General features: G+C 47.4%; 3 protein-coding genes across 3 annotated transcripts; 1 reads left to right on the top strand and 2 right to left on the bottom strand.

Annotated features, from left to right (window-relative positions):
• Positions 1-1,156: 1,156 nt before the first annotated feature.
• On the bottom strand, positions 1,157-4,929 carry LOC100526748 (uncharacterized). The gene is made up of 6 exons (NM_001198881.2): positions 4,461-4,929; positions 3,768-3,931; positions 3,577-3,674; positions 3,366-3,500; positions 2,750-2,939; positions 1,157-2,465 (listed from the first exon to the last, which is right to left on the bottom strand). Exons 1-6 carry the CDS (start codon positions 4,909-4,911, stop codon positions 1,359-1,361), a joined length of 2,145 nt encoding a protein of 714 aa, NP_001185810.1. The 5' UTR covers positions 4,912-4,929; the 3' UTR covers positions 1,157-1,358.
• Positions 4,930-5,166: 237 nt separating this feature from the next.
• LOC100505456 (uncharacterized) lies at positions 5,167-9,066 on the bottom strand. Its single transcript, NM_001198539.2, has 6 exons — positions 8,502-9,066; positions 7,264-7,427; positions 7,070-7,167; positions 6,846-6,980; positions 6,570-6,759; positions 5,167-6,484 (listed from the first exon to the last, which is right to left on the bottom strand). Exons 1-6 carry the CDS (start codon positions 8,971-8,973, stop codon positions 5,387-5,389), a joined length of 2,157 nt encoding a protein of 718 aa, NP_001185468.1. The 5' UTR covers positions 8,974-9,066; the 3' UTR covers positions 5,167-5,386.
• Positions 9,067-16,734: 7,668 nt separating this feature from the next.
• On the top strand, positions 16,735-18,643 carry LOC100285839 (cytokinin-O-glucosyltransferase 3). Its single transcript, NM_001158729.2, has one exon. The coding sequence runs from the start codon at positions 16,823-16,825 to the stop codon at positions 18,323-18,325; it is 1,503 nt and encodes a 500-aa protein (NP_001152201.2). The 5' UTR covers positions 16,735-16,822; the 3' UTR covers positions 18,326-18,643.
• Positions 18,644-24,919: the final 6,276 nt, after the last annotated feature.

The raw sequence follows: 24,919 nt of genomic DNA, 5'->3' as shown, positions 1-24,919 counted from the left end.
ACAAGGCAGAGCGAAACCCGTTTGTTTACAGACGATTATACGATCTACACTGTTGCTCAACGATAATAGTGTTGCTCCTCAAATTCTTAGCATCGGCCGCAAGGTGGTAATAGATCTAAATGTTTTTTTTTACAATAAGTTAAGGTTTTTAATAAGTTTTAGTTTAGAAATAAACAGTAATAGAGTTCGATTTTAATTTGATTTAATCTTTAGATTTTATATTGTAAAATATAAAGCTCGTTACCGCTCCTAGCCACGCGACGCAACATCAACATGCTTATTACATGCATGTGCTCCTGTGCAGTGCATGAAAAAAAAAACATTGGCACGGTCATTTCATAATATATAGATCCAGATTTAACTCGACCTTCTGGACAATCTCTCCTATACACACAGCCGTACCGTAGCTTACGTTTAACCTCAAATTAAAATTCGATCTTACGGGAAGTCAAACTCAAACATAAGAAATATTACTCAGACTAACTAACAAACGTAGTTAGACTCTCTTTCACATATTTTTTTGATTATAGAAACAAAAATATTCCAAACTTTTGCAATTTCTTGCATACAACCTTAAAAATCAAAAAATAACAAATGTTTACCATAAACATTTTCCAGGAAAAAAATTAACGGCTCAAGCTCCCTTTAATTTAATATTGGACATCCACTCATGTTTTGCAATGATCTTCATAGCCACCACCTCTAAAGCTCGACATATCGTAAGAATCTCTTGTTGAGTTTGGCCTTTATGCATCAATTTTCAGAATCTAAGTCAGTATATTCCCATGAAAAGAATATGTATAATTGGTGGTTTTGGTTTAAAATCAAAGACATCATCATTACGACAAAGCCAAATAGAACAAAATATTGCCGCCACTCTAATTAGGAGCTTTTCTCTATATGTCGTTCCCTTTAGCAATCCAAGACCCTATTAAATGATTAATATTGTTGTGTCTCTTAATATTTAAGGTAAAGAAAATAATTCTCTAAATATTTCTAGCGACATAACAATAAAAAATAGATGATGAATAGTCTCATTTTAATTAAAAAACTGCATTTCGAACTCCCATTCCAACCACGTTTAGCTAAGTTGTTTTTAGTGAGAATAACTCCCCTGGCTAAATACTATATTTTTTTGATTTTTTTAGGAAGATTTAGTCTCCAAAGTATATTATGATTTAATGGAGGAGCAACCATCGAAAGAAAGTACATTCAACGCTGTCGCCCCATTGGCACCAGCCTAAACTAAATAGACCACTACACAATAGACCAATATAAATTTACAAGACTAGAATTATTTAACCACTTTCATCTTAGCATACAAAGGAGAATTATACTCCGATCAAACTATCACTCGTCTAGTTCCCAAGGAAGGTGTCCACTTTGGCATTCAAAGACCTCGACAAAAACTTCATGCAAATAGGAGGTTTCACATTGGCTAGAGAAAGAACAGCCTGGGGCAGTGCCCAGAGCCCATCGCCACACATCAAGCCTGACGCAACAGCTGGTCCGAACGAGTCTGCTTCAGCTTTGTTCTTCCATTCCCAAAAGAAGAGTATCACACTGCCCAAGAACATATCAATAGCAAAGTATGGTCCAAGGTAGAAAGGAATTGCTGCTGCCATGGGGATGGGGATGAACTTGGCAACCTTCTTTGGCACAAGATCCTTGATCAAATTGATGGTGAAGGAAACAGCAAAGAAGATGTAGCATAGCGTGAGGCAGTTCTTTGGAAGCAAGGACAGGCCATCCACGCCCAGGATTGACATATTACGGTACATGATGGCGTAAGGTGCTGGATAAGCGCCACCACTCGCACCAATGTCGAAGGACTTGTAAAACAACCAGAAGACACATGGTGCAGTAACACATCCAATGGCAGTGCCTATCACCTGGCTGATGAACATGGACCTTGGCGAGGCTAGAGTCAGGTACCCGGTCTTGAAGTCTTGCATCAGATCAGAAGCTGTTCCCACAATGCTCATCATGACACCGCATGCAGCTAACCCAACAAGCACTCCGCCATGTGAAGCCCCTGCCCATGCACCGATGACAAAGATTGCAAGCTTGCCATAGGTGCTGGCGAGGGACCAATCTGTTAGGCCAGACCCATAGGCATTGCAGAAGGCTAGTATAGGTGCGAAGATGTATGCCACAAAAATCTGGTACCACTTGATCTGAGGGATGATGAGAGGGAGGCAGCCGATCGATGTAGCTGCCAGAACGACATAGCCACCCAATGCAACTGTCTTGGGAATCTGATCCTTAACGAACAGCTCAATGCGACGCTTGTCGTCAAATGACTCGGTTTCAACTGTGGCAGGAGGGGTCATATTGTCAGACACAGGAAGTCTGTTTGCATGTTTCTTCCAATACATTGATATTAATGCGCCTATTGTGTGACCGAATACTTTCAAGAAGTTGTACAGGCCGTCCCCAAGAATTACGGCTATGGTTATAAACACCTGCAATTATTATACGTCGTCAGTTCATAGTAGTTGTGACAATGAAAAACTCTGAATTCTAATATGACCCAATGTAATATAATTATTTTTTGAACGAAATCATCGACGGACCGTTTGGATCTATTCAGGGGCATATTGCTAATAATATCTTCCGCATATTGCTAATAACAGTATACAAATATATTTCGTATAAAATCATATTAGCTTAATTGATCTTTACCTAAATTACTATTATTAAATGGAATTCAATTCTAAGATCCAAACGGGGAGTCATTGTGACTTACCTTGTAACCATTTAGTCCATGTAGACTGCTATCAGGAAGAGATTCGGGGTACCAACTTCCTTTCTTTGTGCTGATAAGTGGCCACATTAATCCCCACGAAATGATGCCTCCAAGAAGAAGAGAGACATTTACGATATATGGGCATATCATTCCAACACCAACATAAGTAGCTGAGAAATCAAAATAGAACCTGTAAAAACAGCGAATGTTTTTTAATAAGTAATTGAAGACAATAGAATTATAACAAATCATATGAGATCATAATACCGTAAGAATAACAATAACTAGTAGGCAACTTATCACGGCCGCCTGTTTATGGAAAGGAGGAGAGAATTGGATTGGCTGTAATTGCTTGTCCATTCATTTGATCATGACTGTTTATGGAAAGGAATTACAGCAATTTTTCTCCTAAGCACTCTGCGAACCTCCCTTCACTGACCACATAGAGAAAGATTGCATCTCACAAGTTATTGTTATCTACTGGTTATTGTTTTCCCCTTTCACACCGCATATATAAAAACAGGAAGATGACCGACAGGTGGACAAAAGAGTGCGGAGCTACTCTCTCGAAATTTAACATTGTTCGAATCTGAGACAGGGATGTAGTGGTACTGACTTGTTTTTGTAAGCTTCAAGGCCGAGTGTTGGGAAGGAGGCAAATCCACAGTCGTCACCAGCTGTGTAGAACCACTGGAAGAAGGCCCAAAGGAAACTGAGTGAGAAGTACTTGCCCAAAGTTCGAACTTGCTTCCTGAAATAGATTACATTATTATAAAAAAAACACACACAAGTTGATTTTATAGGCTACCAGAGTTCATTTTGCCTACTTTGCACGTTCGGCACCCTGGGGTGTGTGGAATCCATTGATGAGATAAGCGGTTGCAGTTCCACTAGGGTAGGTCAGTTTGTAGTCGACAATCATAACCTGAAAGCATTTACTTCAGTTGACATAACCATAGAAAGGTTGTTTGAACATACTATTATCGTTGAAGAATTAGTGTAAAAAAGAAGCATCTACCTTTCTCAGAGGAACCAGAACGAAAAGTCCAACAAAACTGACGAGGAACATAAACCCTATCATCCATCCGAGTTGCGGATCCTTGATATTCTGGGCATCATTGGCCTCTGTTGCTTGTATAGCAATGGTTCGACTCATACCAAACAGGTAACTGCCAAACCCACCTGTTCAATTGGAATTTGTGATGAATTGATGCTAATAAAATTTTATATTGGTCTGTTTGATATTTCACAATTCAAAAAGTAACAAGAAAAATTTGCAGCATTTATCATGCAATGTAATTGCTAAAAAAAGTATTCGCAATCTTGCCCACCGTCGGAATTAACCTCTGAAAGATCCACCATGTACATTTCAGATCGCCATGTTTATCGCTCCCCTTTGCAGAATTGCGATCAGACAACAATTCGTAGACTTTTGACGAACCCATAATTCATAGACTCATAGGCAATTATAGAAGGCAACGTGGCAAATTTCCAATTATTTCATATTTGGATATTTGAAATCTATTTCGTAACAAGTCAGTGTAATCCTATAAAAGCGAGTTGTGGATACTATTCTGCATAGATCTAATCTGTAGATTCAATCTCAGTACAGGGCAGTGGTGATGAACAGAAACTAAATCGACGAGGAAGAGAACGCAGAGAAACAACCTAATTAGTAATGACGAAAGCACTCTGGGTTCGGGGGTTTTACCACTAAAGGCGAGGCCATAGGCGGAGACGACGCAGGTCTGGATGACGGTGTTCTCCTGTCGCGTGAAGGGGTGCTTCAGCAAGCCCACGCTCTCGATCGCCTTCGTCCAGAGGCGGACGAGGAAGTAGCCGAGAAGGCTGGCGGAGACGTTGAGCGAGGGGATGACGCCGGTGGTGAGATTCAGCTTCATGACGATGACGCTGAACAAGACGGCGAGGATGAACCCCACCACGAAGGCGCGCACCGTGAGCTGCTCCCTCCACGACGGCACGGGCTCGTCCGCGAACGCCTGCTCCACTGAGGCCGCCACCTCTTCGGCATTGCCGACCCCGTCGTCGTCGCCCGCGCCCGCGAGGCCGCCGGCGTGGCGTCGCCGCAGCAGCATAGCACCTGACTCCAAGGAGTCGGCTCCCACGCCGGAAGCGCTGGCGGCGGCGGTGCCAGTCGCCATGGTGATTGTCAATTTGTTCGTGGCTCGGTAATTGATGATCGTTGTATTTATTGGAAGGTGATTGGAATCCCAGAACGATACGATCGGGCTCCGGCCTCCGGGATTCTGGTGGGCACTGGGCTGGAGTTGGTAGCAGCGGTCCGATCGGAATTGCACGGCCCAGATGTTCTTCCGCTTGGAGAAGGGAAATTCTAGTCAAAACGTTTTGGCTTACCCTTGCAGATATATCGAAGATTTTACGGGAAAGTAGTTATGAAATTTGAACCCAGGTAACATACAGATGTTGGTACTTACTCATGTACATTACTAATGCTGACGCGTATACGCCAAACATTAATTTAGCAATCCCTACGACTAGTGTACTTACTCATGTACATCAAAACCAGAACGTGTCGACACAACATTACCCGGTACGTTTTACAGCACGCATGGTGCATCAACACAATATACATGCACGTCACGATTTCAACAGTTTTCAACTTCCGAGGAAGCCGTCCACCTGGGCATTCACCGACCTGGACAAGAACTTCATGCAGATGGGCGGCTTCACCTTGGCAAGCGCAAGAATGGACTGCGGCAGGGTCCAGATGCCGTCGCCGCAGATCAGCCCCGACGCAACCGCTGGCGCGAAGGCGTTGGCTTTGGCCTTGTTGATCGTCTCCCACGCGAAGAGGATCACGGTGCCGATGAACATGTCGATGGCGAAGAATGACCCGAGGTAGAACGGGATCGCCATGGCCATCGGGAGCGGGATGAACCTGGCGACCTTCTTCGGCACCAGGTCCCTGACCAGGTTGACGACGATGGCCGCCGCGAAGAAGATGTAGCAGAGGGTGAGGCAGTTCTTGGGGAGCGACGAGAAGCCGTCCACGCCGAGGATGGCCATGTTCCGGTACACGATGGCGTAGGGCGCCGGGTACTCGCTGCCGCTGAGGCCGATGTCGGCGAAGGCCTTGTAGAAGAGCCAGAAGACACAGGGCGCGATGACGCAGCCCATCGCCGTGCCGATCACCTGGCTGATGAACATGGACCTGGGCGATGCCAGCGTCAGGTACCCGGTCTTCAAGTCCTGCATCAGGTCGGCGGCCGTCGACACGATGCTCATCATCACGCCGCAGGCAGCTAGCCCGACGAGGACGCCGCCGTTCGACGCGCCGGCCCACGCGCCGAAGATGAAGATGGCGAGCTTGCCGTAGGTGGACGCGAGGGACCAGTCGGTAAGGCCAGTCCCGTACGCGTTGCAGAAGGCCAGCACAGGCGCGAAGATGTACGCCACCAGGATGTAGTACCACTTGAGCTGCGGGAAGACCTGAGGAAGGGTGCCGATTGAGATGGCAGCGACAGCCACGTACCCTCCGTAGGCAACTGATCTGGGGATCTGGTCTTTCAGGAACAGGTCCCTGCGGCGTTCGTCATCGAAGGAAACACCTTCAGTGATGGGGCTGCCATTGTTTGAAACCGGAAGCGTGCTGTTTTTCTTCATCATCGATATGAACCCCGCGGTGGTGCGAATGAGCACCTTCACGAAGTTGTACAGGCCGTCTCCAAGAATTATTGCGATGGATATAAAAACCTGAACTAGTCAGGAATTTCCAGATTAGCTGTTTGGTTTGCAAGTGGCGATAAAACAAAAGATAGATGACTATATGAATCTTTACCCTGTAACCCTGCAGTCCATGGAGACTGCTTTCTGGGAGACTGGCGTCGTACCAATTCCCCTTCTGGTTGCCAATTAGAGGCCACATTATTCCCCAGGAAAGTATGCCTCCCAGTAGAACAGAAACGTTCACAATGTGGGGGCAGATCATCCCAACTCCAACATAGGTAGGAGAGAAATCGAAGTAAAACCTGGAGACGGAACGAGAGGTTCAGTATGGAAGCCAATTCCAGTGTCCAAACATTCGGAATGCTATAAGCAAGTTCAGTGCTCTGACTTGTTCTTATAAGCTTGAAGGCCTAATGTAGGGAAGTTCTGGAATCCACAATTATCTCCACCAGTGTAGAACCACTGGAAGAAGCCCCAGAGGAAGCTCATCAAGAAGAATTTCCCCAGAGTCTTCACTTGTTTCCTGAAACATATAATCGGCGCATTCAGTAACATTGCTTTGCACCTAGTGCCACACAGGTTACAGCTAAAAACAACACCAAGATAATTTACTTTGCAAGCTTGGCACCCTCTGGCGTGTGGAAACCGTTGATGAGATAAGCAGTCGCCGTGCCACTAGGATACGTAAGTTTGTAGTCGACGATCATAACCTAGACCAGCGATGTCAGCTGATGATTAGTTGGTCTATGCTGTACAGCGACGCTACAAGAATATTAGGCAGCACAGAGACGAATCGAAACGTTTACCTTTCTCAGAGGCACAAGAGCAAATAGGCCAATGAAACTGACAAGGAAGAGAAACCCTATCATCCATCCGATGTGAGGGTTTTTGACATTCTGAGGATTGTCAGCCTCTGTTGCTTGCTTGGCGATGGTTTCGCTCATGCCAAACAAGTATGTACCAAACCCACCTGTCAATCAGAATGGATTAGTACACAATTTAGCACATCTCTTTTCACAAAGAGACGATGGGAGGGAGACGGTGACATTGCTCCTGCCTCCCCTTGATAAAAATATAGAAGGGAGAAAATGAAGAAAAACATAGCATCAATAAGTAACAAACAATGTTGCTTTATTTTTTTTTTCTCAAGCAGAAGGCAAAAGATTTGCTGTGGTATTAATAGAATGAAGCGAAACCCAATTTATAAGAGAAACCGGGCAAAAAAAAAAAAACAGTGCAGAACACCCTGCACAACTTGGTCAGGAGACCTGCACCAAAATTAATTGAGGGAGTTGTAGCACATCATTCGCAACAAGAAATTAGTTGTGCAACCGCATAATATATTAAATATGTCCCCAGACATGCTAATTAGGCAGAAAGCAACACGATGGTCGATTGTAGTTAGCCTTGCTTTACAATGAACTAGTCCAGTTAAAAGAACAACTCAAAAGAGTCAATTTTTTTTTAAAAAAAAAACTGTAGCCAAACAATAACAAAACCTGCATGTTGCTTAAACATCAACAAAAAAAAGAGTCAGGTGCGCTTGAAATACATGTAGCAACGTCACATCCGTGGGATACATCCCATCCCATCCCATGGCATTAAAATAATTAAGATCACTCGGAGTCTCGCCGTTCTGGATGCTAGGTCGTGTATTTCAGCTCGAGGTTGTCTGAATTCAGACGTGCTTCGAGTTAGATCTTGGCTTGCGTGTACCATCTTGATAACGTGTTATATAATCATCAACATGCTAAAAACATCTTCTTCTTTTTTGTGGTAACTGGCTGCGAGATTTTTCCTATCGAAGTTGACCCCAATACTAAATTGTTCGCCATGTTCGTGACGCCATGCTTCCTACTCTACTCGTATGCTAGGATATAAAGAAATCTCACTGCAAACCATTTACAAAGTGGTCATACAGTATCCCCTCAAAGGGGGGGGGGGGGGGGGGGGGGGGGGGTGCTCATACAGAATCACAAATCTGTGTACCAGACGTTAATTATCTCGAGTCCAAGCAGAAGAAGAAGAGGAGGAGGTAGCATACCGCTGAAGGCGATGTCGTAGGCTGCGACGACGCAGGTCTGGATGACGGTGTTCTCCTGGCGCGTGAAGGGCTGCCTGAGGAGGCCAACCCTCTCGATGGCGGCGGTCCAGAGGCGTACGAAGAAGAAGCCGAGGAGCCCCGCGGAGACGTTGAGCGAGGGGATGATCCCCGTGGTGAGGTTGAGCTTCATCACGATGACGCTGAACATGATGGCCAGGAAGAAGCTGACCACGAAGGCGCGCACCGTCAGCTGCTCCCGCCACGACGGAACCGCCTGGTCCGCGAACGCGCGCTCCACCGACAGCGCGTTCCCCTCCCCGTCGTCGTCGGCGGCGGCGGCGACCCCGTTGTTGGCCTGGCCCTCCTCGCCGCCGTCCTTGGCAGCGCTGTGGCGGTGCCGGAGAGTGCTGGCCTCCTCCAGCGCCTCCTCGCCGCCGCCGCCGCCGGCGGCTGCGGTGGTATGCGGCGCCATCTCTGGTTGGGCGGCGCACTGTTCAGACTTTCAGAGTTGTAGCTTGTAGCTCTAGCCCTCTACAGGCAGAGCCAGAGCAGGCCGTAGGCTGTGTGGACTGACTGGTGCGCGGGCCTTCGAGGTGGTGCCAGTATTTATCGTGGATGAGGTTGGGTTAGGAATTTGGGATGGTTCCTGCGCGTGCGTGCGGGTGTGAGGTCCACACACTGGGGCCGTTCGTTTTGAATCGGAGGACAGAGATGGCGTCGGGTAGTGTGATGCAGGCTGGTTCACATGCATGGCGTTGACCCGCTGACCGCGGTTATTTGCGTAAAACAATGTTTCTTTCTCTCTCTCTCTCGAAACGGTTGGGTAGTGACAGTGATGAATGATTTTTTCCCTCTGTCTCTGTTGATTGGTGAGATGGCATTGTAGACGTAGAGGTAGAGTATTGCTCCTACTTCCAATTATCTTCATCAGTTTGTTGGATGTTTTGTGCCAACTTTCGTGGAGTCAGAATGTCTGATCGAAGTGTCTGCCTACCTGACGTTGGCCATTGTGAAGTACCTGTGCATAGAGTGAGACACGGGGGAGAACTCGGTATGACCGTATGAGTATGACGAGACATGGGCGGCGTCCATCATATTTCAAGTCTCGCGCGTAATGCGTCTACTGATCGCTGGCGGTCTATCCCGTATTCCCGTTCAACTGTTCACCATTGATTTGATTCTGAATAGCTTCTACAGACTCGATTCGCTGAGACCTGAGAAAGACCGGGCTGGTGGTTTAGGGCCCTTGTGGAACTAAAGTACTCCTTCCGTTTCTTTTTATTTGTCGCTCCGTTTCTTTTTTTATAGGCTCTAGTTAATATCATGGTTTATAGAAACAGGGACGGACACAGATTCGGGCCACTCACTCCGTGGGTCGGGACGTGATCTATATACCTCCATTAATATTTATTGTTTTTAGATTAAGATGTATTGAAAAATATTATATCTAATCTAATACATCACCTCGGGACGTGACCGGATCCTTTATCCGTCCCTTATAGAAATACCAGAGTATTCTACGTCATAATGTGTTTCGTTGCATTTCTAAAAACTATGTTCTCAAAATCATAATATTCTAGATATGTATCATGGTATTTTGTGAGTATGGAAAACTTAACTTACAATATTGTATCGTCCAAACAATGTTTCCAAAAACCCCAAGTGGACTTACCCTGTCGTTTCAGGGCACGCAACGGTAGCAACTTCTGTTATGAGGGATGCCACATTCGCTTAGGCCCTGCCTCACCGGTCACCATTGCTTGGTGGCCAGTGGCCTCTTGCTTGTTATAGGCAAGTAGGGCTTACCAATTCCTATTGCTGGCTAATTTCGAGTCTAGGATTTGAAAATGGAAACACATGTAACTAAACATAGCCAAAATTTTAGTCATACTGTTTGCTAGTTTAGAGACTAAAAGTAATTAAGTTTTAGTCACTAAAGTTTAGAAGATGAGAACCAAATACCCATTAGCCATGTACATTGTAGCGAGGTCAGAAAAAGCGACAGGCACATGGTCACGAGTGTGTTATGAAAAAGATAAAAAAAATGGGTTGAAAACACAATGCTTTGTTCTTTAATATTAAATAGATATAGAGATTAAATATATAGTTGAGACGATAGAGATAACAATTAATAGCCATAGGGCTAGAAGCCTAGAACCTGAGTCGTCATCTTTGGTCCGACCAAGCTCTTGCTTGTTCGCTAGTATGCTAGATCATATGACATATCAAACATGATTATTTGAAGTGGCAACACAACCTTCTCGAGGTTCCCATCCCAAGAAAATGCTAGATGGAAAAACAAAAAAAATTGAAACAACACATACACAAAAAAGGACAAAGATACTCTCTAGAGCTTAATATTATATAATTGTAGTAAAAATGTGGTCATGCTTCTTGTATTACAAATACTCATGCTTTGTATGTAATATTGTTGGACGCAAGAACTTTATATGCACGGGTCATAAATTCGATATATCGGGATCCAAGGTGCAGCATGGCAGTTTTAGAAGAAAAAATATACTCCCTCCATTTTAAAATACTAGTAATTTTAGCTCTTAATTTGTATGTCTATGTTGAAATAGATGATAATGAATTTAGACATATATAAAACACATGCACCAATACTTGTATGAAACAACTGAATCCTTTTAACGACTACTATTTTGGAACGGAAAGTATAAGATAAATTAGTTGGTTGGTTTCATAATTTCTTAGATAGAGAAGAGATTATTATAATTATTATATTAATTAGATATAGGGAGAAAGGTAGACAGGGCCACAAAGATATTATGAGAAATTGAAAAGTAGCTAAGAGAATACCTTAGTTTTTTTAACGTTGCAGATATAAAAATGTAGACACCCACGACACACACGTAAACCTGGGGATGTTTGCTTCTGATTAAAGTTAGTTGTTTAGATTGTCGCAATGATGTGGTCTTTACTTTTAAACCAAATCCATCAATCATGCAAGTTCTTTTTAGAGGAACATTTTGGTTTATATTCTAGAGATTGTTGCAGAAACAAAATGCTCAACACGAGATTCTTAGAGTATATCAATCTTTAGAGATAGTGACTATGGAGATCTTTGTAAGACATGGTTAGAGGTCAGATGTTAAATTAGAGGACACTTGATTGTGATTATATGTTCTTTTTAAGGTTGTTTCTTTTTTATGGGGTGTGTTTGGTCATTTTTCGATCTCTATCTATGGTCATATGTAGGAGATAAAAAAAGGGTGGAACATTTTTTGTTTCCATGTAAAAAAACAAACCGATCACACCACAGAAACCCTAACCAGCTGACAAACATTCAATTGGCTTGCCGTTTTTTTGGTTGACACTCACGCTGCCAGGTTATTTTGTACTATGTAGTTTCTCTTTTCTATGATCATCACTTTGTACTGATCTTCTTTCTTTTTAAGGATAAGGAAATACGTATTTCACATGTAGTATAAAAACATTTGTTGACATTATTATGTTTCAAAAATACTTTCACAGTGTATTGTTTACATTTAAAAATTAAGGTACGTATGACCTGAAAAATACTAGTCAAATTATTGTTTTTAAAACGAAGACGTTGCCTGAAAATATATTAGTAAAATACCCGTAGTGTATTATTAGAGACTGCGACGATCTCTTGTTCAACTTATATTCAGTACGTACGATTAGCTAGGGATTGTACCCGGCTACATGTGCAATGAGAAATGAAGACTTGTCGTTCAACGAACTGTATAAAAATCCTAGCACTACTGGTATGTGAATCGGCACTTGCAGCCATGGCTCGTACGATTCCCGTCGCTGTCCGGGTACACAGTTGAAAAGTTGGCAAATAATAGCGGCACGTACAGCGGCTAGTTGGGCGTTTGGCATGGCCGCGTCCATACCACTCTCGCAGGAATTCCAAGAGCAAGAGTTCAAGCCGTCTTCGCTGAAAAGCAAGGGCACGCGCCCAGAAATCCACGCAGCAGGGGCGGATCTAGGGGTTTGTTAGATCAGTTGACCCGATAAAATTTATAAACCATTTATCAAAACACTGTTAAAATCTAAGAAAATTTATATCATATAGTAAAATTGATCCCGTTGACCATTGTCTATTCTCTGTTAGATTTGCCACTCATTTTCGGTTAGATTCACCACTGCCACGTAGCTACCTGAAAACCACGGGCTTCGGTCTCTTGGCCTAAGTTATGTTTAGGGATGAGCATTTTAAAACTGAAACTCGAACTGAACCCGCACGAATAGATCGAATTATTGATTTATTCGGGTTCAGTTATTATATATGCTATATTTCGAGGTATGGTTCAGGTTCGGTTCCTAGACTCTAGAACCCGAATAGACTGAATAAAACAAAATATAAAAATTTCTTAATATATGATATTATTATTATGTTATTTATGAATTTATTAGCTAAAAATCATTATGTCATCTTAACGACATTACGCTATTTTTTATAGTCACTTACTTCTGATTAATTATTTATTGTATATATTTTAATAAAAGATATTAGTCAGATGAATTTGGTTCCTAAAAATAGTTTAAAATTCCGATTCTCATTTTTTAAACCTGAATTTCCAAAAACCAAATAAACCAAACAAAATTACCTTAATAGACCTAATACGAGTTTCCTCCTTGTCTCGTGTCCCCGGGCCGGCTCGGCCGTGTGAACTGTGCACACATGTGTCCTGCCGCCAGGATCGGACTGCCAGCGTGCCTGCCCGTAACGTATGCTGACCTCTCACTAAAATTGGGGTGTGGACGCTGACATGGCTATGGCTTGTTGACGCGTATCATGGATCTCTTATCCTAGCTGAGATTCCGTGGACTCTAATGCAAAGACTTTGACTAGAACGTACATACTATACTAGTCGCTTGTCCGTGTATTGCGACAACTTACAACAATACCTACGTAAACTATCCAGCAAAAAAATATCAAGATTTTTTTATTGATTGTCTCCGCTTTCCGTATAATATTTTTTTGATTTGGCTAATTGGTGTTATTGTTTACTCCATCCAATATGTCTTAGTACAACACTACCGATGAAGTGAGCGATTACAATAGAGTTCAAACGACTGACTGAACGAACAAAGATTATATAATGAAATAATTCCACCATACAGAGACCAAATAAGAAAAAGTTTGTGAGCTCGAGTTTCTAAAATAAGTCACATAAACTCAAACTTATAAAAAAAATATAGATCAAAATATGGAGTGATTGCTAAAGTTATGTATCTGCGCTCCATATAAATTATGCTACTTCGTAGCAATTACTAACGTTTAAAACCAACAAATAACCTTTCATTTTGTTGTTAGTGTGATAGATCATTGTTGCTCCATCTAATTTAGCAACCTCAAACACCATGTAGTCTATATCGCCAATGTGGTCTCAGAAACGACCTGATGCTTGCAAGAGCCAAGAGCGTCGTGTCGTGCTTGGGCAGTAGCCTCGGTCCGTAGTGCTGGCCCGGCACGCCACTATTTTTTTATTTTACAAAAAGCGTATATACATATATATATAATTTATATTCAATATTAAAAACATCTTACAATGATATTCTACTGGTTAGACAGCTTCACCCACTGCTTCCCGCCCTTCTTCCATCAGTGCATGGGTTTGAACCCCCACCTTCTGCACCGTTTTTTAACATTTTATGCTGATTTAATTAAATGGACCGACAGGCTAACGGGCTGACCCGACAAAGTCAGCAGACCCGCATGACGTGTCTGAGGCATTGTTGTGGCCCGCGTGCGTCTGGCTCGTGACGGACGCCGTTTGGCCATCTATAGACGTGCAACAGATTAATTTAAAATAGCTGTGAGTGGTTATTTGTAAAAAGATGACGCAGAACGACCATTAAAACTGGTGCTTCAAGTATAGTATAGATTTTAATTTGACTTCTTTTCCTTATGACCACTTTTCCCTACTCATTATTACAACGCAGGATCGTATCGTTACTTAATGCCTAGCTTGTACCGCCCGCTAATACATGATTCCTTGAGTCTACTACTAGAACTTCAGCCATACACTGTATCAAGGTATGTAGCCTACGTTGGATCTAATTGGATTAATCTATTTAATTTAATTAATATTTTCATGGTTCATATTAATGCTAATTAAAGTGTTGAGAGAGTTTAATGCCATATTAGAAGTGGAAGAAAGTTTTAACTATCTTTAAAAGTGAATTTAGGGCATTTTTTGTTTGGAATTATAACCTACTCGGATTATGTAATCTAACTTATTTTAATCTAACACTTAGTCTAAAATAAGTTAGATTATATAATCTGGATATATTATAATATCAAACAAACAACCCCTTAGTATATACCTTTTGTGAAGTTGAAAAGGTGACGTATGTGCCACACGTACATGTGCTCGCTCGCGCCTGAAAGTTATATGCTCTAATGAGGATGAATGTTTATGTTTGTTTTGCTAGCGTCCATGGTCATTAAACTAAGCTTCTGTCGCGCCTATATTAGAGAGCACCCCTTCTGCTCAACCACGCCAAGTGACAACTCATAGTTACTCCTACGTAGGAGACTTGTCAAGAGCAGGTCTTTCGAAACTACTGATGTTCAAGTGTTCATCTACTCAGTTGAAGGATGCCACTCATGTTTTGGGAAGTGACAGTGACACAGCTACTCTCGCTTCATCTCCTTCCTGGTACTGAGCTCCAACATCCTGTTGCTGATCACTGCATCAAGCAGGATGAATACTCCAATTGATAACATGTCTGTCCTTAGGTATAGTTCCTCTTTTCAGTCATATTCAGTTACGTTGTTTTCTACTTTGTTCATATGCTAAGATCACACACGTTAATAAGAAATATGGATGAGTGTATTCGTTATGAGCATCTGTTTTGTACCGCAACTCAAAGAATTTAGATTGTCGCCTTTGTTAGGCTGTGTCCAGCAGTCCGCTGACGTGAATGTGCAAAACAGGATGATGAAGAACGATGCGAGCATACAAACAAGATGCTCACTTCCAGCATGTGGACACACAAACAAAGAAGAGGGGGAGAGGATCCGTGAATTTGGGTTACGAGGAGAGGCAGCGTCTTGGAAATGTGAACAATTTGCTTGTGGGCACTTGTCTTACGCATTTGCGACCGTTTACACACTCCGATACATATATATAGCTGCAATTCATTTTTTTCTAGATGAAATTCGGTCAAAATTTATCCAACAATCGAGGTTTCTTAACCGAGGATCGTCTACCAGTTCTATTGGGCACTCTGAATCTTTTACATAAAAAACAAGTATGCAAAACTATTTTATAAATTGGAGACTCCATCATATTTATGTGGCAAAACGGTATGCATATCCAAACTCTCGACTGGTATATACCACGGACAGCCCCACTCTTTCCACTTCCCTTCTTGTCTTTTGTGTGGGTCTACTGTCACAATGTTCACACCTTTATTCTTGTGCTAGTATCTTGCGTACTTTGTGGCAGCCATTGACAAAGGTAAACTGACATCAAGAGATGCAAATGCACCCGCTGAAAATGAAAAAAAAACAAATGTGATTCGAACTAAAATTCCGTCATAATTCATGCACCTTCGACGACATAAGCCCATCCACCCACAAGACAAGTTAGATACTAGCAGGAGGCGGCAGCCCAAGAACTCGATCTCTGAACCATCCACCCACATGCGGGCCCGGGGGAAGGCAGATGGCCCAAGAACTCGATCTCTGAACCATCAACTGCCGAGTATTCTGTCTCCGATGCATTAATCTGCAGTCGCCATCAGTATAACGGTTACAGGCCAAATTGCAACATCCAGGATCAGTGTAAGCCAGCAATGCCGTGGCGTCAAATCCAAATCGAATTGCTTAACCTCTCCCAAGAACGGCCAAAGCCTATTTCTGTGACACTGGCAACGAGTGTAGCAACAGTCACACTGGCAAGCAAGCAAGCAGCACCAGCGTTTACTCAAAGTCGCAAACCAACGAAATGCCATGGCGAAGCTATTGTGGAAGCTGGCGTACGTCGAGCGCCAGCGCTACGCCCAGCGTCGGCTCATCGTGTGGCAAGTCTGGACATTGTGTAATTTGGAGGATTGCAGAAAAATAAATAACTTGTGGAGTTTGGACAAATCCAGCCGGTCCTTATCAGTTAGTTCAGGCTATACAAAGACGACAATGCACACGTCGCCACCAATCTTGTTTTACTTGGCTTTGTCCACTGCACTTCTGCTGCGGTATATATATAAGCCGCTCTGCTAGCAGAAGCAAAACATGCATCGGGAACCCTTACACAGGTAGATACCACAACCCTGTGCAGAGTTCTTGCATTCTCGTCAAGGTGACAGGAACGACATAGGAAATGGAGGCCACCCTGTGCCCAAAGCCCCATTTCGTGGTCATCCCATGGCCAGCCACCAGCCACATGATCCCCATCGTGGACATCGGCTGCCTCCTCGCCGCGCACGGCGCCGCGGTCACGATCATCACCACGCCCTCCAGCTCGCAACTCGTCCAGAGCCGCGTGGACCGCGCCGGGCAAGGCTCAGCGGGGGTCACGGTCACCGCGATCCCGTTCCCGGGCGCGGAGGCCGGCCTGCCGGACGGCTGCGAGAGGACGGACCACATCCCCTCCCCTGACCTCGTGCCCAACTTCTTCGTCGCCACCGCGCGGTTCGGCGAGGCCGTGGCGCGGCACTGCCGCCGCCTGCCCACGGCCACGGCGGCGCACCCCCGGCCGAGCTGCGTCGTCGCCGGGATGTGCCACACGTGGGCGCACGGCGTGGCGCGCGAGCTCGGCGCCCCCTGCTTCATCTTCCACGGCTTCTGCGCGTTCGCTCTGCTGTGCTGCGAGTACCTCAACACGCACAGGCCGCACGAGGCGGTCGGGTCGCCGGACGAGCTCTTCGACCTCCCCGCCCTGCCGCCGTTCGAGTTCAGGTTCGCCAGGAGGCAGCTGCCGATCCACTTCCAGCCGTCTTCCTCCATCCCGGAGGACCGCCACCGGGAGCTCCGGGAGTTCGAGCTGGCCGTGGACGGCATCGTCGTGAACAGCTTCGAGGAGCTGGAGCACGGCTCGGTTTCGCGCCTCGCGGCGGCCACGGGCAAGGCCGTGCTCTCCGTCGGCCCCGTCTCGCTGTGCGGCGCCGCCGCACCTCCTAGCCTCCTCGACTCGCGGGCCAACTCGGACGATGCCAGGCTGTGCATGGCGTGGCTGGACGCCAAGAGAGCCGACTCCGTTCTCTACGTCAGCTTCGGCAGCGCCGGGCGCATGCCTCCAGCGCAGCTGATACAGCTCGGGCTGGCGCTCGTGTCGTGCCCCTGGCCTGTCCTTTGGGTCATCAAGGGCGCAGACACGTTGCCCGATGACGTCAACGAGTGGTTGCAGCGCAACACCGATGGAAGCGGCCTCCCGGAGAGCCAGTGTCTTGCGCTTCGCGGGTGGGCGCCGCAGGTCGCCATCCTGGAGCACCCGGCCGTCGGCGGCTTTCTGACGCACTGCGGGTGGGGCTCGACGCTGGAGAGCGTCGCCGCGGGCGTGCCCATGGCCACCTGGCCGTTCTCCGCCGAGCAGTTCCTGAACGAGAAGTTGATCGTCCACGTGCTTGGCATCGGATTGTCTGTCGGCGTGACGAAGCCCACGGAGAGCGTGCTGACCGGTGCCAAAGACGGCGGTGGCAAGGCGGACGCAGATGTGGGAATGGAACAGGTGAAGCAAGCCTTGGATATGCTCATGGATGGAGGGGCGGATGGGGAGGCAAGGAAGACGAAAGCTAAGGAACTGAAGGCCAAATCAAAGACTGCTCTGGAGCATGGAGGATCGTCATATATGAACCTGGAGAAGCTGATACAGTTTGGTGCTTGAAAATGGAGTGGTCGTGGACTCGTGGTCTGTTTCGGCACCCAAACTTAGTTTATTTCTCCCTAATAAAGGTTAATAAACTAGGACTGCAAGCAAAACGTGGTACATGTAGGTTTCAGGAACGCTGCAGGCCGGGCAAACTTTGTCCAGGATTGCGAGTGGACAGGACAGGAGCAGAGGAAAAACGGCAACAGAAGCGACAAAATGAAGAGTAACAAAGAGCCGTTGGATTGAAGATCAATGACTCATGTGCGTTGCCTAAGAATTAGACATATAGTCATATGAGCGTCTTCTCTATGATACCTGAGGTTTCTTCGATTCCACGTTTTTCCGTCTAGTTTCTCCACTTAGTACGCGTTCGGTTAGCTCTCAATCCATGTGCTCGATTCCACGTTTTTCCGTCTAGTTTCTCCACTTAGGACGCGTTCGGTTAGCTCTCAATCCATGTGGATTAAATGTAATTGGGTGGATTTAAATCTCAAATAAGTCAAACTTATTCTCAATTTTTCCATTCCTATCTAATCCGTGTGTAATGCGAATAACCAAATAATAGTTAAAAATTATTAATTAAAGATTATAAAGTTAATTTGAATATAGATATATGTATATGCTTTGTAAATCATGCCTTATTTGGTAGGCTTCTTCTTCTTCTTCTCAAAAAATGACTTTAGCTCTTGTTTCTTTTGTCAAAGGTGCTTTCCTAGAGAAGCCAAAGGCATACAAAACAATTTCTATGCTATTTTAAAAAAGAAACTATATCTAGTTACATTAGTAATATAGTTAATCTCAATTGTAATTTGTTGTGTGCCTGTGTATCGAGAAAAAATCAATCAATGGTGAAAGAGTCTCTTTGTAAAATATAATTGAGCCAAAGATGAAGAAGTCTGTTTTTTCTTCACTCATTTAATACAAACTAGAGAAGTGCTTTTTCACCTGAATTCATTTTTAAAATATTGTTTAGTATAACTTTATTATTATTAAATATTAGTGAAGTCAGAAGGAGAAGCTTTAACAAAGAAGCCCTAAACTAAAAGGAGTACAAGGGAAAGCAAACCAACACTATGAATGTTAGTAGTAATTAGAGTTATTAAACAGTAACCCCTCAATCAAGTTTTCTTAGGTGTGTCCCAAAGCATAGAGGCCCGTCGCTACCCCCTTATACTAGTACCCAGCTTTTCTTCATCATCGACTCCGTGCCCGCTACACCACATTCCATATTCCTATGGACACCTCTGTTTTATAGGTTAGTGAGTAGATTTACTCATGTTTAGTTATTCATGTCTTATGGCCTATTTGGAATTTCTCGAGCTAATGGTTAGACATTTAATAAATTGTTATATGAAATAGACAGCTAAGACCTTGTTTCAAACATCTAGAGCTAATTATTAGTCTGCTAATAAATTATTAGCTAGACTAGAGCACCTAACAACTAATGGATATTTGTAGAGTATAGTTAACAATTAGCCAGTCCTTAGCTGAACCGTTCTAAACCTCTCAACTAATTTTAACTGCTAACTATTAGCCTTAGAGATTTGGAACATAGCCTAACACTTAGATGAGTGTTGTTTGGAACCTCTAGCTGGTAGGTTAGTTGAACCTACTAGATTCTTATAATGCCTTTGAGTTTTTTTTAATGCCATCTTTTTTTTCAAAAAAAATGGTTTCACACTATAAACGTGTCGGCGTTTCGAAACCCGGGGGTCCCTGGACCGACGAGTAAAATGTCGCCGCGTGCCCCAGCCCAGATGGGTCGGCGCGATACGGAGCGCGAAGGGGGGAAAGGCAGCCGGAGGGAGACGGGCGTGAGAGGTGGAAATCTCGCGGCCTTCGTGTTTGTCCCGCGCCCGGGTCGGGTGCGCTTGCAGTAGGGGGTTACAAGCGTTCACGCGGGAGGGAGCGAGCGGCCTCACGCGAGCGCCCGTCCCGTCCTTTCCCCGCGCGGCCAACCCTCTATAAGAGGGCCCTGGTCCTTCCTTTTATAGGCGCAAGGAGAGGATCCATGTGTACAATGGGGGGTGTAGCAGCGTGCTAACGTGTCTAGCGGAGGGGAGCTAGCGCCCTAAGTACATGCCATGTGGCAGCCGGAGAGGTTTTGGCACCCGGTTCGTGTGATGTCGTGGCCGTCGGAGGAGCGCTGGAGCCTGGCGGAAGGACAGCTGTCGGGGCTGTCAAATCCTTGCTGACGTCCTCTTGCTTCCATAAGGGGGCTGAGAGCCGCCGTCGTCATCGGGCGTGCGGGGCGCCATCATTACTTGTCTAGCGGAGCGAGCCAGACGGGACGCCGGTCTTGTTCCCCGTAGCCTGAGTCAGCTTGGGGTAGGGTAATGATGGCGTCTCCTGTTGACGTGGTCGATCCGTGCCCTGGGTTGGGCGATGTGGAGGCTCCTCCGAGGTCGAGGTCGAGTCCGAGCCCGTGGGTCGGGCGAGGCGGAGACCGTCGGCTGAGGCCAGGGCTGAGTCTGAGCCCTGGGGTCGGGCGAAGCGGAGTTCGTCGTCTTCAGGGGCTGAGCCCGAGTCCGAGCCCTGGGGTCGGGCGGAGCGGAGTTCGTCGTCTTCAGGGGCGGAGCCCGAGTCCGAGCCCTGGGGTCGGGCGGAGCGGAGTTCGTCGTCTTCAGGGGCTGAGCCCGAGTTCGAGCCCTGGGGTCGGGCGGAGCGGAGTTCGTTGTCTTCAGGGGCTGAGCCCGAGTCCGAGCCCTGGGGTCGGGCGGAGCGGAGTTCGTCGTCTTCAGGGGCTGAGCCCGAGTCCGAGCCCTGGGGTCGGGCAGAGCGGAGTTCGTCGTCTTCAGGGGCTGAGCCCGAGTCCGAGCCCTGGGGTCGGGCGAAGCGGAGTTCGTCGTCTTCCGGGGCTGAGCCCGAGTCCGAGCCCTGGGGTCGAGCGAACCGGAGTTTCCCATGGCGCTTAGGGCCGGACTTGGTTGCTGTCAGCCTCACTCTGTTGAGTGGCACAGCAGTCGGTGCGGTGCAGGCGGCGCTGTCCTCTTGTCAGACCGGTCAGTGGAGCGGTGAAGTGACTGCGGTCACTTCGGCTTTGTCGACTGGAGGGCGCGCGTCAGGATAAAGGTGTCAGGCCATCTTTGCATTAAATGCCCCTGCGATTTGGTCGGTTGGCGTGGCGATTTGGCCAAGGTTGCTTCTTGGTGAAGACTGGGCCTTGGGCGAGCCGAAAGTATGTCCGTTGCTGGAGGGGGGCCTCGGGCGAGATGTAGGTCCTCCGGGGTCGGCTGCCCTTGCCCGAGGCTGGGCTCGGACGAGGCATGATCGAGTCCCTCGAACGGACCGATCCTTGACTTAGTCGCACCCATCAGGCCTTTGCAGCTTTGTGCTGATGGGGGTTACCAGCTGAGAATTAGGAGCCTTGAGGGTACCCCTAATTATGGTCCCCGACAGTAGCCCCCCAGCCTCGAAGGGAGTGTTAATACTCGCTTGGAGGCTTTCGTCGCACTTTTTTGCAAGAGGACCAGCCTTTCTCGGTTGCATTTTGTTTCAGTGGGTGCGCGCGAGCGCACCCGCCGGGTGTAGCCCCCGAGGCCTCGGAGGAGTGGTTTGACTCCTCCGAGGTCTTAATGCCTCGCGCAATGCTTCGGCTGGTCTGGTTGTTCCCTCATGCGTGCTGGCCGTAGCCCAGGTGCACGGTCGGGTCCCAAGTTCTCGGGCTGGTATGTTGACGCTGTCAACGGTTTGGCCGGAGCCGGGTTTGCGAGAGCAGCCCCCGAGTCTCTGCACAGGGCGAGAGGACGGTCAAGGACAGACTCGACTTTTTTACATACGCCCCAGCGTCGCCTTTCCGCAAGGAGGAGGGGGGGAAAGCGCCATGTTGCCCTTGGAGGGCGCCGAACATGGTGTCTCTGGTGAGGTGCTGGCGGGTAATCCGAGTGGACGCCCATGCCCCATTTGTTAGGGGTCGGCTAGAGGCCCGGAGGCGCGCTCAAAAGTACCTGCGGGTGATCTGCCGGACCCGGTCCCCTTTCGACGGGGTCCGAGGGCTCGATGCCTCCCTCTGATGAGATTCCATTACAAGATCGTTCCCGCTGGTCTCGGAAATGTCCTAGGGTACCTCGGGAGCGTAGCCCGAGCCTTGGTTATGTATCGAACGTACCCAAGGTCATCCCTCGCTCTGTGTCTGAGGCGGCTGTGAACCCTTCGAGGGCCAACCTACGAACCCCTGATCAGTAGTGGGCGCGGAGCCCGAGTGGCCTGAGGTGGCCGTTGAACCCTTCCAAGGGGCCGGCCTTCGAACCTCTGACCAGTAGTGGGCGCAGAACCCAAGCGCTCTGAGGCGGCTGTTGAACCCCTCCGAGGGGCCAGCCTTCGAACCTGTGATCAGTAGTGAGGCTCGAGGCCTGTTTCCTTCACGGAGAAGGATCCTTTTCGGGGTATCCCCCTTTCCCGGTCCCTGTTGTAAGAGAGAGAAAGAGGAAAAGGAAAAGGATACGAAATCGAATGACGTGGCGTACCTTTTTTGACGTGGCCTGTCCCGCCGTGAAGTTAATGCGGCGGGGCGAGTGGTCCACGGGGCGGTCGTTGCGCGTGCGCGAGCCGTTCGAGGAACGGAACATGGGCGCGCCGTCTTCACACCGTGAGAGAGGGTTCTCTCGGTGCCCCTGGATGGGACGTAAGCTTGGCTGACGACGTGACCGCTGCTCCTGCCCGCCTGCCACCGCCATTACTATCGGCCCATTTTGGCCGTATTGACCGTCGCGCCTGGCTGGCACTGCTGGGTCGTACGCTGGGTTGCCTCGAGTCGTGGTATTGGTTCCGCAGTCGAGGAGGCGTGGTAGTGGTGCGAGTGGCGGTGCAGTCGCTCGCACGCAGCAACTGGCGCGCCGGTTGCCTAACGCGTGGGCCTGGGCCTCCATGCTGGGTGCGTTGGAAGTCGGAGGGGCGCGCCCACTTGGCGCGGTTGCATGCTGCCTGCATGGCTGCTCGCCCTTTCACCCGCTGGTCTGGGCGAAAGTGGAGGAATGCCTGTAACCGCTGGGCGGTTGCATGCACCGCGCGCGGCGGTTTGGCTTCTTCTGCCCTGGGCCAGCTTGCATGACGCGTGGGACCCAGCCCCCACACCATAGGGGGAGGACCTTGGAGCGTGTTGGAGAAGACTCAGCCCACGACGGTTGGGGACGCAAGTAGGGAGAGTCGCCTTTAAAAGGAGGGTGACCCCCTTGAAAGGCGACCATGTCTTCGCGCTCCCTTATGCATCGTGTCTTTCCACCTTCCGAGCCCCCAGATGGGGGATGAAAGTCGCCTAGAGGGGGGGTGAATAGGGCGAAACTGAAATTCTCAAAAATAAACACAACTACAAACCGGGTTAGCGTTAGAAATATAATAGAGTCCGCGAGAGGGTGCAAAAACAAATCGCAAGCGAATAATGAAGTGAGACACGCGGATTTGTTTTACCGAGGTTCGGTTCTCTCAAACCTACTCCCCGTTGAGGAGGCCACAAAGGCCGGGTCTCTTTCAACCCTTCCCTCTCTCAAACGGTCCCTCGGACCGAGTGAGCTTCTCTTTCTCAAATTACTTGGGAATCAAACTTCCCGCAAGGACCACCACACGACTGGTGTCTCTTGCCTCAATTACAAGTGAGTGTTTGATCACAAGAAAGAATGCCAAAGAAAAAGAAGCGATCCAAGCGTAAGAGCTCAAATGAACACTACAAATCACTCTCTCTAGTCACTAAGGCTTTGTGTGGAGTTGGGAGAGGATTTGATCTCTTTTTGGTGTGCTTTGCAATGAATGCTAGCTCTTGTATAGTGATTGGAAGCTGGAAAACTTGGATGACTTGAATGTGGGGTGGTTGGGGGTATTTATAGCCCCAACCACCAAACTAGCCGTTTGGTGAGGCTGTCTGTTCGATGGCGCACCGGACAGTCCGGTGCACACCGGACATGTCCGGTGCGACAGCCACGTCACCAAAAGCCGTTGGGGTCGACCGTTGGAGCTCTGTCTTCTGGGCCCGCCTTGATGTCCGGTGGCGCACCGGACATGAACTGTAGATTGTCCGGTGCGCCAGCATGGGCGTGCCTGACCTCTGCGCGCGCATTAAATGCGTCGCAGGTAGCCGTTGGCGCCGAAATAGTCGTTGCCCCGCTGTTACACCGGACAGTCCGGTGTACACCGGACAGTCCGGTGAGTTATAGCGGAGTGGCCGAAGTGAATTCCCGAGGCTGGCAAGTTCCGGAGGCCGCTCTTCCTTGGAGCACCGGACATGTCCGGTGTGCACCGGACAGTCCGGTGAATTATAGCGGAGTGGCCTCTGGAAATTCCCGAAGATGATCAGTTTGGAGTTGGAGTCCTCTGGTGCACCGGACATGTCCGGTGGCACACCGGACAGTCCGGTGCGCCAGACCAGAGGTGCCTTCGGTTGTCCCTTGCTCCTTTATCGAACCCAATACATGGTCTTTTTATTGGCTAAGTGTGAACCTTTGGCACCTGTATAACTTATATACTAGAGCAAACTAGTTAGTCCAATTATTTGTGTTGGGCAATTCAACCACCAAAATTATTTAAGAACTAGGTGTAAGCCTAATTCCCTTTCAATCTCCCCCTTTTTGGTGATTGATGCCAACACAAACCAAAGCAAATGTAAAAGTGCATAAATGA

Source organism: Zea mays, chromosome 10 (genome assembly GCF_902167145.1).
Source record: "Zea mays cultivar B73 chromosome 10, Zm-B73-REFERENCE-NAM-5.0, whole genome shotgun sequence".
Taxonomy (NCBI): Eukaryota; Viridiplantae; Streptophyta; class Magnoliopsida; order Poales; family Poaceae; genus Zea; species Zea mays.
The sequence above is the reverse complement of the archived record's forward strand: the minus strand, read 5'-3'. Positions and strand labels throughout refer to the sequence as shown.